This window comes from Silene latifolia, chromosome X (genome assembly GCF_048544455.1).
Source record: "Silene latifolia isolate original U9 population chromosome X, ASM4854445v1, whole genome shotgun sequence".
Classification (NCBI taxonomy): Eukaryota; Viridiplantae; Streptophyta; class Magnoliopsida; order Caryophyllales; family Caryophyllaceae; genus Silene; species Silene latifolia.
This window is the reverse complement of record NC_133537.1, coordinates 119,265,104-119,281,714: the sequence shown is the minus strand read 5'-3', so window position 1 is coordinate 119,281,714 and position 16,611 is coordinate 119,265,104. Positions and strand designations below refer to the sequence as shown.

The following is a 16,611-nucleotide window of genomic DNA, read 5'->3' as shown; positions in this document are numbered from 1 at the left end:
AACTGGGAAATCGAATTAGGTTGAAATCGATGAGAAATCTTCAATCAATTGAAAGGCTCGACAATTGTTCTTCCTCTCCCTCTCTCTAGGTTTAGAAATGGTTTTATGAATGATAAAATGAAATTAGAAATGACTCAACTGTTAAAATAAAAACCTTGGCCAAAACATAAAAGAAACCGTCAACTCATTGAACCTAGGTTTATTTACTGGTTAAGTGCACTCGGGCGAGTAACACACACTCGACCGAGTACCAACCAAGTACTCGACCGAGTACTCCAACTAAAATACGGAGTATTACAATGTAAATGGGTGATACGATTCTTGACCCAAAAGACAAAATGTGATGTAACCCGACTCAACATATACGATATAAACCCGACTTAATAACATTCACGATATTACGATGCAACCAATATAAAATGTATAATAACTAATATATAATAATATCCGTTTACTCGATTATATAAAATACGGGGTATTACACAACCCATTAAATTGCCTTCAGTACCCCGAAGGAGATTGCCCCAGCTGTCGGTAGGGGATACTCCTGGTCAACATCAAAAAAAAAAACAAAATGTAAGTGGGAGTATTCATTTCCCACCCACTTGCACTATCTACTCTCATTTTGTGAGAAACACTATCCGTCTACAGTCTTAAACAGATAGTGTCCGTCTAAAGTGAGAATTTATGTAATAATAATACTCCGTATATGTTATTGTTGGCAAATAATGCAGTAAGTGGATTATACTCCCTCCATTCAACTTTTATAACCTACCTCACTTTTTCAATATATGTGAGGGGTATTATATTGAAGTGGGGTGATAAAAGTTGAATGGAGGTGTACATTTTTTGATGTAATACATAAGAAGGTATAATTTTTGAGTATTAAGATAAAGTTTTGAGTTTTATTATAAAGTTTTTAAGTTCATTTACTTAAACATTAATCTCAAAAAGTTACATTATAAATCAAAAAAATTACATATAAATTTTAAAAAAATTAATTTTTAACGTCATAAAAGTAAAATATAATTTATACTCTATAGAATAAAAAAAAAATACACAAAAACTACAAAATTCAACAAGTGTGAGGTATAGCCATAGTTCTTATCAGTCTCTCTTCCTTGTACAATCCTTTTTCTCAAAATGATGATCCAGCCAGCAGGGTATGATTGGCAATGGCGTTGACTGCAACTGCATGGTAGAACTAATTCACAATCACAATCACAATCACAATCACAAGTCATTGTTATTGTTTATTGTTATTGTTTTTTTGTAAAATCTACAAAATCTAAAAGACCAAAGACAATTCAAGTGGTTCGAAAATCGTTCACCCATCTGCTCTAAATCAATTCTCTCCCTCTGCTATATCTTCCCTCTTCTCCTCCAAATCCGCAGATCCCCAGGTTATTATTATTTCCATCATTTTTACCCACTACTTTACTTTCTTCTTCTCCTTAATTATTAGTATTATTATCATTCCCTGCCTTTTAATTGTTTATTTACTACCCCAACTTTTTGGTGTTTAAATCCCCTTGTTTTTTTACATTAATTCAATTTAATTTGCTACCCTCATTGCAATTTGTTACACCTGATTATTAATTAATTTTGTGATTACGATTTTAGACCTACATCCTATAATTAGCTGGTTGTTGGCACCTACTAATTATATTTATTTATTTATAGTATGCTTGTTTTTTCATGTCTCACACTTTTTTCTTTGTTACTCCATACTTGTTTGCACCATCATCATCATCATCATCATCTTAATTAATTGATTACCCATTTAACTTCTTCTTTTTTTAACTCTTGAGTTAAATCATGCTATGATTTGTAGGTTTGTGTGGTTCATAGAAGAACCAGTTGAATTATTATTTATGTTTGAATATCATACAGAATATGGGTAGGATTAAATCAAACATGGAGCTGGATTGTTCGACTATTTTAGTGGGAGGGTGACAGCCTCATTTAAGTTTCATATCCGGCAATATCCCCTTGATCGAAAAAAAGTCTCCTCACCGAGGTTCATATTGTTGGCTCTTAGGTTTCTTTCGACTTGTATTAATGTGTCCCATCACGGCACCCTTGGAGCGCATGTCAAAGGGTAAAAAAAAACGTAAGAGAGCACTTATTGTAAGCAAACAAAAAAAAAGTCCTTCTTGGAAAGCTCGATAGAGAGCTCTTATTGTACATGCTCTTACAAAACGTCTTGATGCTCTTGAGAATGATAATTATAGTGTATGATCTTATTGGTTTTGAATGTCTGATAAATCAATAGTTCCACATTCTCTCGTCAGTTTTTTGTTTCCTTCTCCTGTTTTTTGCGTCTCCTGATTTCATTGTTGCTTTGCAACTAGTCTTTCTGGTTATAATAGTAGAGGTATATCCGCTTTGTTCATGAATAAACTTCCAAGCTGGAATCTTTCATTTTCTATATGCTATTTTTGGCCAACTGGCCATAATGGTTTGTGAGCCCACATCTTGTTAATCTTAGTGTATAATCCAGATACTAGAGTCCTCGTATTTCATGCAAAAGAGCTTAAAAGTTTATAGGGAGTAATTGATAATTACTTTTTTGGTTGATTAGAAAGAAATGTACTTTGGAAGCGGAAATGTAAAGAAGTTTCTTTGTTGCGTTTGTTGGCTTGTTAAACTGTAGGCGAGAGCCTTTCATGGGTGCGGATACAACTGATCTAAGCTATTGGTTAAATTGGAGGTTTCTTGTTAGTGCATTGTATGTCTTCGGAACCTTGATATCTGCTTTCTATCTAATATGGAAGTATGAAGGGAAAGGCAAGTTGGGTGATGAGAGGAGAGATGGTCGACAAATACCAGATGGGGTGGTATACAAGGATGAACTTTGGAAAATGTGTCTCGAGGGCATTCACCCATTTTGGCTGCTCCTTTTCCGAATACTTGCTTTGGGTGTGTTATTGGCATTCATCATTGGCAACACAATTGTTGATGGACCTGGTATCTTTTACTACTATACTCAGTAAGTTCTCAGATCTAGGATTTTACCTTAGTTTCGTATCGAAGTCAAGGTAGATTAATTTAAATTAAGGGCTATTTAGTTTGCCCTAGCACTAATGACAGTCTCTCTGTTTTAACTTTTTAATTCCCCACATTATCTCAAACTGGTTGCAATGAGCATATAGCTTAATATTGAAATCTATATCTATATCTATATATATATATATATATAGTGGACTCATGAGAACCCCTCTCTCTCTCTCTATATATATATATATATATATATATATATATATATAGGGTTGGGGTCAGGTGCGAACTAAAGTACGGTGCGAACCGTACGAACTACTCAGATACACACTATAATACTTTCAGATACACATATAATACTTTCAGATACACATATAACTACCCACAGATACACATGGTATAACTACTAGATACACATGTATTTAGTAGTACTAACAATTGTATCCGGTAGTTTTATCAAGTGTATCTAGGGTGGTATCGTGTATCCACTACTACCACCATCACCACTGCTCCTACCACCGCGACTACTACCACCGCCGCCGCCACCACGACTACAACAACAACTACCAGGCCTTCCAAGCGCAACATCAGACCTTCACGACCACCAGCTACTACCACCTTCTGTCCATCCATCACTTGCACACCACCACCGCCCCTGCTCGCACCACAACCACAGTCGCGCGCACCACCACCAAAACTGACGACTACGTGACCCACCACCAATGAACCTGCTGTCTAAACCTCTCATCTCTACAACCATAACCACACCTAACCCCAACGACCACCACTATCCTTTCACGCACAACCCCAGGCCACAACCACGACCACTCTATTATCACCAACAAGCCACCATGACCAGAGTGACGCACCTCAACGAGCACAATGACCACCGACATTACACATTTTTCATTTTTTTAAATCTAAATCACAGATCTAAATAAATGAAAAAGAATTTCAAAAATATTATTTTCCTTATAACCTTATTAGACAATTTGTGGTTCAAAAGAGTTGATTATTGCAAAAATAGACTCCGTCTGTGATGGTGGTGTCCGACAGGCGACAACGAAGAGAAGAAATAATGGGACGAAAATAGGAGGGATAATTAGCCGGTGATACTGGAGTTGGGATGACGCACCGACGAGTTTGATGCCGGATCTCCGACGACACGGCGATGAATATGGAGTTTAGGTTTGCGGGAATAAAGAAGAGTGAGATGAGATAATAGGTATGCTTGAATATCAGGGTTTGTGTAAGATAGACGGTGATGTTTTTGCGAAATTAGAGCGGTGGTGTGGATGACAATGGCGATGGTAGCCGGAGCTCCGACGGGGGTGTCAGAATGTCAGAGACAACATTTTGGGGTTTGGGTTTTGAGTGAGGAGAGAGAATGAGAGGTGTATAAGGGAAGTCAGAAAAGTAGCGGAATGTTAGCAGGAAGTTAGTAATTTGGGTTTTTTATTTAGTTCGTACAGTTCGCACCGAACAATAGGTTCGCACGAGATCCTATTTCTATTTCTATATATATATATATATAGGGTTGAGATCCCATGAGAACCTCTTTCCCATGAGAACCATGAGAACCTTTATCTACCGTTGGATGAAGAAGATCAATGGACCAGATTGACGCGCGTCATTCCTCCTTAACATAACGACCAACTTACTAAAATACCCTCCCTTCTAACATAACCCCTTCCCCAACCCATTTTTTCAATCATATTCATCAGATGGAAAACAAAGTTACGATTTCCAAAAAGAAAAAATTGTAGAGATGCATTATTAATCATCACAACGAAGATCATCAAATTAATTGAAAGGAAATCAAGAAATTCAATTATGCAAGAGGTAAATAAAAATACAAACCTTACTCATCTAGAAATTTCCATTTAATTGAAATTTTCTAATCGAATTGTGCAAATTAATTTAAAATCACATGTTTCAAAATGTAGTCTAGGTGTTTCACATTTTACAATTCGTATTCTAGGTTTGTGAAGACAAATAATTTGAAAAGTACCTGATATGTTTTGTCTTTTACCTCGTTTGTTATTTAATGCACATATGGTTGTTTAATATTTGTATGATTTATATTCTCAAGTGGTTGTGACAAATTATTAGGCGTTGTTGTAAGGATTGGTACTGAATAATCTCCTATATGTACTTAAGGTTCATATAAATTCTCATTTGTGACGGTCGATATCCATTACTGTTTATCATCACAAGTTTGTGATGGGTCAAATAAAACCAACATAGAAAGATAAAGACAAATCTTTTGTGACTCCCTAGGCACTTTAATTTTTGTCTTATCTATTATGTGGGTGATCTTGGCCACAAAGAGAGACTTACTATAAGGTTCATAACATAAGCATCATAGGTTCAAAAAACATTTACCATAGGTTCATAATTATTTTTGACGGATTGTATGTTTTGGTGTTTCATGCTCTACGAGACTACTACCCATGACAAGGTTTGCTTGAATAAGTAATTAGTAATGTACGTGCAACTATATTGTATGGTACCTTAAAACTAATTGAACGGGTCTAGGCTTGTTTAATGTCGTATGACTTACTTTCTCGTGTAATTTTGACTAATGGCTAAGGGATATTTTTATGATAGGTACTTAGTTATATGCGGTAATACCAAAGGTTCAGAGCATATAAGTCATAAAACACGAATTATAAGCTCTGCATACATGTACCATAGGTTTAGAAAACATGTACCATAGGTTCATTAAACATGTTCCATAGGTTCGAACTCATATGTCATAAGTTCGTAACACGTGTACCATAGGTTCATAAGAGGATTTATGTTATAGAGACGTCTTACTCTTTGCCTTTAAACTCTACTCAATTATCCTTCATACTTAAATGTACAAGATTCAAATTATAAGTTATTACTAAATTGTATGTACTCTTTTGAATCGAGGGTGTAATCAAAGTATGAAGGTAGTGCATATATACGTACATTATCTACACCTACATGTGATATTCTATCCAATAAACTGAGGAGTATTTTTTATTGTACATGAATAACAAGATGCCGAAACTAGGCTATGTATACAAATATCGAAAACAAAGATATGAGTATGACAAACAATATGCAACATATTTTTGGCTTCCGGACTAAGAGTTGAATTATGTAGGTTGAGCCGAGCGTTGTGCAATTTGCAACTTCTTCATGCCTGGAGCTTCTTTTGGATGGTTGGACGACATTGTATCAAGGATTCTAAGGCCCACATATGTCATGGAGTTGCTTTGGTTATAAAGGCGAGATCATGAAAAATTCCTATACATGAATAAGGTAGATGAGATTGACAACAAAATTAAGCTTCGCAAATATAGGTTCAAGATACATGTACCATAAGTTCAGAACATACATACCATGAGGACAGAATAATATTTAAACTACGTACAAAATTATGTTTATAAGTTGCGTACCTTAACATATATTGGACAAATTGATTAGGTATTAGGTCGATCTGCATTTGTTGTACCTTAATATTTCACCCTCTCGAGTTAGACTATCGCTACCCTCAATTCATGAGAAAACAGTCTCGTTTAATCACTCTCCTTGGTGAACAACCCGATCAACGTAAGACAATTGAAACTTGAATATAAATTTTAAAATCAAGATCAAAACAACATTCAAAAACTAAAATAAGTATTTTACATATTAATCAATAAATTGAAAAAGAGATAACATGTTAAATCATTAAAAGTAACAATGATACTGAAAATCAACCAATAGGGGCGACAAAATTCACATGCAAGTGCTAGAAAATGTACATAAAAGCGATATGGTTTCAAGTATTGACATAGAAACTGAAAAACAACCAACAACAAATACTCTGACACCTTGTTCTTCAACTAAGTTTCTAAGATAAACAACTCAAAAAGTTATGCCTATAGATCAACAAATGATGATAACTATAAAACTAGATCATAATTGAAAAAAAATAATAAAGACGATTAGAAATCACAAAAACCTATGAAGTCATGAAAAAAAATTGAGAACGAAAATTATAAAATCACATGGCAGATCTAATTACATTAAGAAAAGAAGGATATAAACATGGTAAATTTACAAAACCAGCAGAAAATCATATGAGAAACATTGGAATTAAATATAAAATTAGTAAAAGTTTGAGGAGCAGACAAAGAATCGCAAATAAAAAAGAAATCAACAATAAATTGATTGATTCGTACCTTAATGATAAAAAGGGAGAGAAACCGAAAAGGTAATTCATAAAATGATAGTGCAAACATGGAAATTAAGTGATTTGTAGAAATCTGAGAAGATGAATAGAAAAGAAAGGGGAAAGAGCTAAAAGCAGTAAAAAGAGAAATATGGCCATTACCTAAAACAATGACGCGCGTCAGATATGGGATGTTAGATTATTTGATTTAACGGTGGATAGTAGTTCTCATGGTTCTCATGGGAAGAGGGTTCTCATAGGATCCTAAATCTATATATATATATATATATATATATATATATATATATATATATATATATATATAATAAAGGAAGCTTTTTCGGAGTGTTTTTAGAGACTCCAACATTGTCAAAACACATCAGCTTAATAAATAATGCTAAATAAATCTATAAGGAAAAAAAAAAATCAACTATAACAACCGTACAGTACAACACTCCTATAACCTACCCAATTCTATAAGAAATAGAACGCATAATTTTTTATAAAATAGAGTTTTTTCGAGCGATCTGAGAGCGTCCACATCATCAAAAATCAATTTAGGAAAGTATAATTTTTGATGTAAAAAATAAAGTGGAGAATCTTTTAATTATTATAATATGTATATTTCCTAAATTATATTCAAGTGATATTTCCAATTTTTATATCAAATTTTTACATTTCATTTGGCAAAAAAATATCGTTAAAAAAATTATAAAAATAATATAATTAGCTTTGTGGTAAAAAATGCTATCATTAGAGTATAGATTTCATATTATTTGCACATATTAAAGATGACGTACTTCTTAATATGTAAAATTGTGTACTTTTTAGTATGTTTTGTCCCACATTCGAAAATAAATAGGCGTGGTGAATATACTACATATAAATAGTAGAATTGTACACATCGAAAGATTAGTATAAGGTAGTGTGATCCTGTGATTATAAATAGAAGACATATTTGGAACTTATGTATCAACCCAAAAATTTTTGAGTCTCATAAATATTGTTTTAAAAAGCTCTTTTAAGATTTTCTATCATTATCTCTACGATATGATATAAAAAATAAAGTGGAGATTGATGATAACTATCCGGGAAAGAGTTAAGAACATGAACAAGAGAAGTAAAAATCACCTAATATTGGTGTCACATAGGCAATCTATAATGAACAACATTACAACATACACAAAGTTAAAGCACAGTACAAAACAAAGGGTTTTACTAATGGTAGTCTGCTAACACAGTACAATACTAAAGATTTTACTAATAGTTGTCTCCTAAATACACTAATAGAGCGTTAATGAGTCGGTACGATGTAGAGATCCCTATCTAATGATCGAAACTAAGTGGTTTTACCTTCAAAGAAAAATAATAAGTATACAATAGTGATTTTTTTAAGAAGAGACATTTACTTCTTGGTATGTTATATCTTTCACATTGAAAAATAATGTAGGCGTGATGAACAAAAATAATGGTTGTCACCTATTTCTTCATCTTGTCCCACATTGAAAATTAATGTAGGTGTGGTGTATACTACGTATAAATAGTAGAATCGACCCACATCGGATTACCATAAGGTGGGGTGATCTTATGATTATAAATAGAAGAGTTTGTATTATTGTCCCTACAATAATGATTACCAACCTAAATTAATTATCCCTTTGGAACGCACGGGCGTTCAACCTAGTATATTTATAAAAGAGGTTTTTTTCGAGCGATTATAAGTTGTCCACATCATCAAAAATCAATTTAGGAAAGTTTCATAAATAATAATTTTTGATATAAAAAATAAAGTAAAAAATCTTTTAATTATTATAATATATATTTCCTAAATTATATTCAAGTGATTTTCCTAATTTTTGTATAATAACTTTTTACATTTCATTTGAAGAAAAAAGTATCGTTAAAAAATTATAAAAATAGTATAATTAGATTCGTGGTAAAAAATGTTATCATTAGAGTATAGATTTCATATTATTTGCACATATTAAAGATGATATACTTCTTAGTATTTTATATGTTCCACATCGAACATATATAAATAATAAAATTGTCCCACATCAAAAGATTAGCATAAGGTGGGGTGATTCTATGATTATAAATATAAGGCATCCTTCGAATTTATTTATCAATCCAAAATCTTTTGAGTCTCTCAAGTATTGTCTTAGAGAGTTATTAAGAGTTTGTATCATTATCTTCATAATATGATATAAAAAATAATGTGGAAAATATTTTAATTATAATAATTATATTTCCTATATTAAAATGGGTTATAAATCTTATAATGTTTTAATTATTCAATTTAATGAGAATGAGAATATAAAAATGAGTTAGGTATGATTTCATTACAATGGGACCAACTCACTGAATATTAGTCAAACAATTAAGTGGACAACAACTGAAGAAATTCAAGTATAGCAAAGAGCTCATGGTTCAGCTACCATCTTAGCTCTCTTAGCTCTAAGAACTGTTAACACACTCATAATAAAATGCTATAAAACTATTTTCCTAAAGACCCATAGGCCATAAGTCCATAACGGCTTATGTAGTCTTAATACCAAATTTATTTGTACTTTATTATCACGAATTTTTATTTGAGACGGAATTATCCGTCTTCAATCTTTTTTTGTTTAAATAGGTACTTAAATTAAAAGACTTACAAACAAAGTTCTTCATACATCAATTAAGGGGGAGTAGGAGGCCTGACTCCAAAGAACATATCGTTATTAAATCGAGTTGGATGTCGAACTAGGTGCGAAAAAGATGATTTACTTCTTAGTATGTTATATGTCATACATTGAAAAATAATGTAGATGTGGTGAACATACTACGTATAAATAGTAGAAAAGGTGGGATCATCCTATTATAAATAGTAAAATTGTCTCACATCCAAATATTAACATAAGGTGTGCAGATCCTATTATTATAAATAGTAGAATTGTCCTACATCGAAAGATTAACATAATGTGGGGTGATCCTATGCTTATAAATATGAGTCATTCTTCTTTTGAATCTCTTAAGTATTGTCTTAGATAGCTCTTACAAGATTTTGTATTATTACCTCCACAATAGTGAAATTTATTTGTATTATACTTTTAATTTTGGTGGTTTCACAATTATATAATTATATATAGTTATATCATCTCCTTTTCTACTCAAATTTAGCAGTTTAGCAGTAAGTTATTTATTTTTGGGATAATTCACATGGTGCCCCCTGAGGTTTGGCTTAATTCACATGGTACCCCTGCCTTTAGGAATGTGCACATGGTGCCCCTAAACTTTCAATTTAGTGCACCATCTACCCTTTTGGGATTAAGGCTCTGATGTTGTTGTTGTTGTAACCCGTTAACCCACTATCACTAACAGTGTACTATATAACTCCCTTGTCATCTTCACCTTTCTCCTCACAAAGCACTTCTTATTTTCCTTCAAAATCTTCCTTTTTTTCTTCTTACAACACTCCATTTTTTGAGTCGGTCTCTCAAACTACTTGTCTTCCTTTTCTTATCATTTCTCCACCACAATTATTCAATTTCACACCATAACACTTCATCCATAATTCCATAAACACCATTAATAACCACCAAATTCACCACCATGGTTCATAGTTCTCGGCCGCGACATCAATTGCCAATTCAACTAACCACCACTTCAACTGCCTCACCTCACCAATCAAACACCAACCGAGCCATCGTGATTTGAGTCGGCGCACCAGTAGCAGTATCTTCATCTCACAATCACCGGCTTAATTAGAGCCACCGGTATTCACCATCTCCGTCTTCAATACTGAACTCGGAATCAAAACCCGAGTCCAATTCACCAACAGCCACCGCACCACCACGATAAGTCTCCTCTAATCCGCCCCATCGACTACTGAACTCGGAATCAAAACCCGAGTCCAATTCACCAACAGCCACCGCACCACCACGACAAGTCTCCTCTAATCCGCCCCATCGACAACAACCACCTGAGAGCAGCAACACCGTTCTCACTCGCCACATATTCACACCACCTAGTTCCTCAAATATAATTCCCAAAATGCCCAGACCCTTCAAATAATTAATTTCGAGAGTGGATTTCAATAAAAGCAAGAAACCGCCTATTTAATGCAGATTCAGATTGATTGTTCACCATTTTCGCCATTCTTCATCATCATATTTTCCCATTTCATTGGTTCATCATCTGACACTTTCAATAGGAGCATAATTTGGAGTTAGGAGATTACAGGAAAAAAGGGAGAAAAAAAATGGACAATGATAAGGAGAAGTAATTTATTGCGAATACTTGTTGTGTGAGGATGGTGGTGGATGGTTGCAATTGGGGAAGTCTGATGGAAGTAATTGTGGAGATTGCAGGGAAAACGAAGGAAGCTAATATTTTTTGGGAAAGTGAGAGATAGGGAAGTAATTTGTTGTTCATCAATGGTGGTAATTGGTGGGCAGTGGGGAAGTGAGAGAGAGGGAGAGAGTATTGTTTATTGGTTTGTGAGGGAAATGTGGAGGAAAGTAAAGATATGAGGGGGAAAAAGACAAAGAGTTTTAATGCTGTCATAACAGAAAAACCAATAAGGGCAGATGGTGCACTTAAATGAAAGTTCAGGGGTACCATGTGCACAAACTTAAACGCAGGGGTACCACGTGAATTAAGCCAAACTTCAGGGGCACCATGTGAATTATCCCTTTATTTTTTAATTTTTAAGTTGAATTTTTAAATAACGAACATACATTAGTAGTATACTTATTATATAAGAGACTTTAAAAGTGACGTTACATAATGTCAATTTTTCATGTTAATTTTTCTAGTTTTAACATTTTTTTCATCTAGAGAGTCCAATCCTTAAAAACTACTTAATATTTATAAGAAAAAAATGTTAATTTTATACGTAAGAAAAACTTTAGACTTTAGATAAGATTAGTTTGTTAGCAATAAGATAAAATTGCACAAATGTTACCTATATACATGCGAAAACTTTAGACTCTAGATAAGATTAGTTTGTTAGTATTTGCTCATTATTAATCGGATTGGATGTTGAACGTACGAATATTAACATATAGTATTTGCTCATATTATTAAATATTAAATATAACTACTATTAGATATAATGAGTAGCAATTGTTCGTATTTCGGGATTCGGGTTGGATGTCGAGCTAGGTGTGAAAAAGATGGTGTATTTCTTAGTATATTATTTGTCCCACATCGAAAAATAATGGAGGTGCTCTGACTATACTACGTATAAATAGTAGAATTGTCCCACATTGAAAAATTAGCATAACTGCATAAGGTAGGGTGATCTTATGATTATAAATAGAAGTCATCCTTGAAACTTTAGAAACAATCCAAAATCTTTTGAGTCACTTAACTATTGTGAAAGAGAGCTCTTAAGAGTTTCTATTATTAATGGTTAAAATTAAAATTTAACAAACTATAATTTTGTTGACACTAAATTGTATGTTTGCTTATAGTGGCCAAAAACATAGACGGGTTTATCTTTTACGCATTTACGTGCAATGATAGCAATAAGATGATTATAGGAGTATACATTACATGTGCTTTGTGAAAGAAAGAACATAAAAATGAACTTTGTGTATCAGACTATCAGTAATTAGAAGATTAATTATTATTATTATGTAAGACGATCTTATTAATTGACAAAAAAATTTGAAATGACTAATTTAAAAGTATGACATGTGTAAGTAAATTGTCCATATTTGAAGGGTACGTATATGGTTCAAACAAAATATATACTCCTTCCGTCCCAGTCAATAGTTTACATTTGCTTTATTTTCCCTCACAAAATACAGCAAATGTAAACTATTCATTAATTTCACACCTGTCTTTATATTAATCATAAGGGCTATCAAATTAAAGCGCCCCGATTCCTTTACCCTTATGATAATTAGTACTTAATAAATTTTGCTAGAATTCGAGATAACAAAGCTTTAGAGGCTACTTAATGCTTAGGATCAAGTACGTATCAAGAGACCATAAGGGATTAAGATATTTTATTTTTTTTAGAATTATGTGACCTCCGGATTTGAACTTCGAAACACTTGTTCGATAATGTTCTATAACTTAGTTTAAAAAAAATCAAGGTTATTAACCTGTACGAAGTACGGACTTTCAAACTAGTACTTATATGAAATTCTGCATCTATTTTAGTTACTCTTTTGATTGATTTTCCTTCATGGTGGACAGGTTGACTTTCGTGCTAACCACGATATACTTTGGGGTACGCTCTTCAACTCTAGAAACTCAAAACGCTTGCTTAACAAGTCATGTTGGCCAAGAGCAAGCTAAAATTGAAATATTTCATCTGAATTCAGTTAGTGAAGCTTGTTTGTAATATAACTAAAGCACTTGGAATGCCTTTTGTACAAGAGAGCATAAGAAAGCAAGCCTCGATATTGGATACAAGTGTTAATTGTCAACTAGACTCTGACCAATTTCATACTTTTCTTCATCATGGGGGAAAAAAAAAGTATACTCATTCTGATGTGTTATTATTTGATGTCTTCATGTTTTCTAATGTGCTTTTGATTTGCCTTATGACTTTGTATCTGGCAAATGCAGTGGCATCGATCGCGAATGCGGTCACAGTCGTGAAATATCGGTATCGGGTCGTCGCGGGTTTAACGTAATGGATAGCGGTCAATGCGGCCGGAATTTCAAAAATACGTACCAAATTTGTGTGCTATTTCTTCCCTCCTAACAATATGTAACTTGAGTTAGTTTTCCAATGTTTTAGTCCAAGTTGTACCTTTTATGCCCTCTTTCTTTTCACAAATGCATGCTACATTGCAAATTAACATTTTCCATTTATTTGTTTTTTTTATAAATAGCAGATAGAACATATTAAGATGCGTAAATTGGTGGAACAAGGCCTATATTTTTCAAATATCGGTTGATGCTGCCATGATATTGCCGTTTAATAACGTGGAATAACATAACGGCGACATGAAATTCTTTTTTTGTAACGGAGGTTATGAATAGCATTTAAATACCATGGTCTGATGGATACACAACCCACGGTCAAATGAAGTGTCAAAGTAACATAGGCTAAAACTAAATATGCTCCACTGAGAAGGAGGTGAAGTACTTATGGAGCCTGATTGTCAGACAGTTGCATACTTGTATTCTTAATGGTTTGAGCCTTTGATGACATGTTAGCTATAAGTAAATCGTCAATTACCGGTGAAAGGTAAAATGAGATAGGATATAAGCCCTTCTGAAAAAACATTTTCGCTCTAATGTATATATTCCCTATTGGCAGTTTGACATTTGCGCACATTCTGTCAACATTCTCATTCTTGGTGACGCAGTTCTAAATGGCATGGTAAGTTGTACCTCAATTCTGTGCATGTGTTTGTATCTTTGGTATTGAACTTGTGGTTCATTGTTTTTCCTTCTTTCAGAGGTTTCCCATCTTCAGAATCGCCTATTTTGTCGTGTGGACAGGAGCGTTTGTCATTTACCAATGGATATTCCACGTCTTTATTTCACTACCGTAAGTCATACGCCTTTCTCTTGATATCTGTAAAGAGGTTCTGCTTATGTTATAGCATAATATGGTCATGTTTTCTTGGAGTTTTTTCTTACGTTTCCTTTCGGTGCAGATGGCCGTATCCATTCATGGAGTTATCACCACCATATTCGCCCCTATGGTAATTATTTCATTTTTATAGTATTCCTCAGAGATCGTTTCTACTTCATTCCAGTTTTGTTAATTTCCTCTGCAATGCTTACCTTTATAGCATATTCTCTTTAAAATGTTGCAAAATGCGTATAAAAATTTTACAACAGTTTGGTCCTTGCTCTCTCACCTTTATCACCAGATTCACCGTTTCTCCGTTGTTCAGTTGACTTTTTAGTTTTTTGGGAAAACATAACGCCATTGATCTAATATCCTCTTCCGTGCACTTCATGTCATACACTCATGCGGCTGACGCAAAACCCATGGAAATAATGCTACTCTTTTTATAGTTTGTGTGCATCCATTTTTGATTTATTTTGGTTACTCTATAGGTATTTGGCTGTAGGAGTGATGCACGTTCCATGTTACGGCTGCTTTGCTCTTATTGTTAAATTGAAGCACTTGTGGCTTTCAAGATCATTTTCGGACTCCTACCAGGATTTGAGATGACTGTAATCAATTTTGGTGCCAGAATATCAGAAAAAAGTCGGATTACTAGTAAAATCATTCTGATTATACGTTTTTCCTCATTGGACAGTGAACTGAGATACATAATTTTACATCCTCAACATGCCATTGAAATCAATCCATTTTTCCCTGGTGATGCAATTCTTGTACATTACCAATGATGAAGACTTATCTTACAAATTCATATGAAACTGATCTCTTTATAAAATACTATTCTCAAGTAAGAAAAATTGAGTGCTAATGATAAAGAGTTGTATTCTACTAACTACAGTCACGACACGGAGCTATGTTGCATGAAATCGAATTTTTAGATTGCACCAGAAGGATCTGTTTAGACATGTTGCAGGAGAGTAATCCTCGTTTTACTGTAAGCATCTACTGACTTTTGTACTTTTGTCACAATGTTTTCAATTTTTAACTTATGATAAAAGCTAAGTCTAAAACTGGCATGTTATACTTGTCAGCTTTTCTTGAAGGGTGACTACTGAGTATGTCCAGGAACTAATGGTAATGGTAAATATAAACATTGTCTGAAATCTGTTTATAACATTACCTTGAAAAATTACCGAGCAATTTAATCGTGATTCGTGAAGTTTTATAACACCAATTTATTTTTTTTTTTTTTTTTTTCTTTTTCTTGACAATCAGGTTAATGGGTTCTACAATTTAATAGCACGCTTAACTAACCTATGAGCGGCCTTATTACAAATTCTAGGAACATAAGCAAAAGAAACACAATGAAAGTTTGCCGATAATTCAGTGATGTCTTCAACCGTATTCCTAGTCCAATGTTTGAGTTGAGAATATTTCAGGACTTGAGCAAGAACCTGTAGACAATCAGAGAAAATGGTAACATGAAGGATATTGCGAGAGTGTGCCCACTTCAAGGCCTCCCTAATTGCCAAAGCTTCCGCTTGCTCAGTATTCTCAGCACTTCCTTTGATACAGAATTCAGACACAACCTCATTATCAAACATGATACACCCGCCCAAACCAGCAGCAAGCTCTTTGGACCACGCAGCATCCACATAAATAAGAGACCGAGAGCAGTTCAGAGAAGCCTGAATCAAAGGAAAGAGAACTCCATTCCTAAGGTTAGTCAAGTCTTCCTCCAAAGGTGTTTGGAAAGTTATGGACCCCGATTTCCTATCCCCGACCAAAAGAGCCAAATTAAGAGAATCTTGGTATAGTAAGAAAGCCCCAATAGGCGAACATTCAGAATTATCAAATACCTTTCTGCACCTTACCACCTAGATAGTCCAAATAG

General features: G+C 33.8%; 1 protein-coding gene across 2 annotated transcripts; it reads left to right on the top strand.

Moving 5' to 3' along the window:
- Nucleotides 1-1,076: 1,076 nt before the first annotated feature.
- LOC141623565 (uncharacterized) lies at nt 1,077-15,819 on the top strand. Of its 2 annotated transcripts, none has more exons than XM_074439659.1 (7): nt 1,077-1,403; nt 2,657-2,992; nt 13,382-13,415; nt 14,457-14,519; nt 14,599-14,690; nt 14,800-14,847; nt 15,209-15,819. In XM_074439659.1, the coding sequence occupies exons 2-7, from the start codon at nt 2,670-2,672 to the stop codon at nt 15,324-15,326; spliced, it is 678 nt and encodes a 225-aa protein (XP_074295760.1). In that variant the 5' UTR covers nt 1,077-1,403; nt 2,657-2,669; the 3' UTR covers nt 15,327-15,819. The 2 variants fall into 2 exon arrangements, with proteins under 2 accessions (XP_074295760.1, XP_074295761.1); XM_074439660.1 differs by lacking the exon at nt 15,209-15,819 and adding an exon at nt 15,104-15,164.
- The last annotated feature ends 792 nt before the right edge of the window (nt 15,820-16,611 follow it).

Excerpts from the sequence above, each read along its gene's own strand:
- LOC141623565 (XM_074439659.1), top strand. The coding sequence starts at position 2,670 with ATGGGTGCGGATACAACTGATCTAAGCTATTGGTTAAATTGGAGGTTT. Across the intron at positions 13,416-14,456 it reads TAACCACGATATACTTTGGG|TTTGACATTTGCGCACATTC; the intron begins GTACGCTCTTCA and ends CCCTATTGGCAG. Across the intron at positions 14,691-14,799 it reads CACGTCTTTATTTCACTACC|ATGGCCGTATCCATTCATGG; the intron begins GTAAGTCATACG and ends CTTTCGGTGCAG.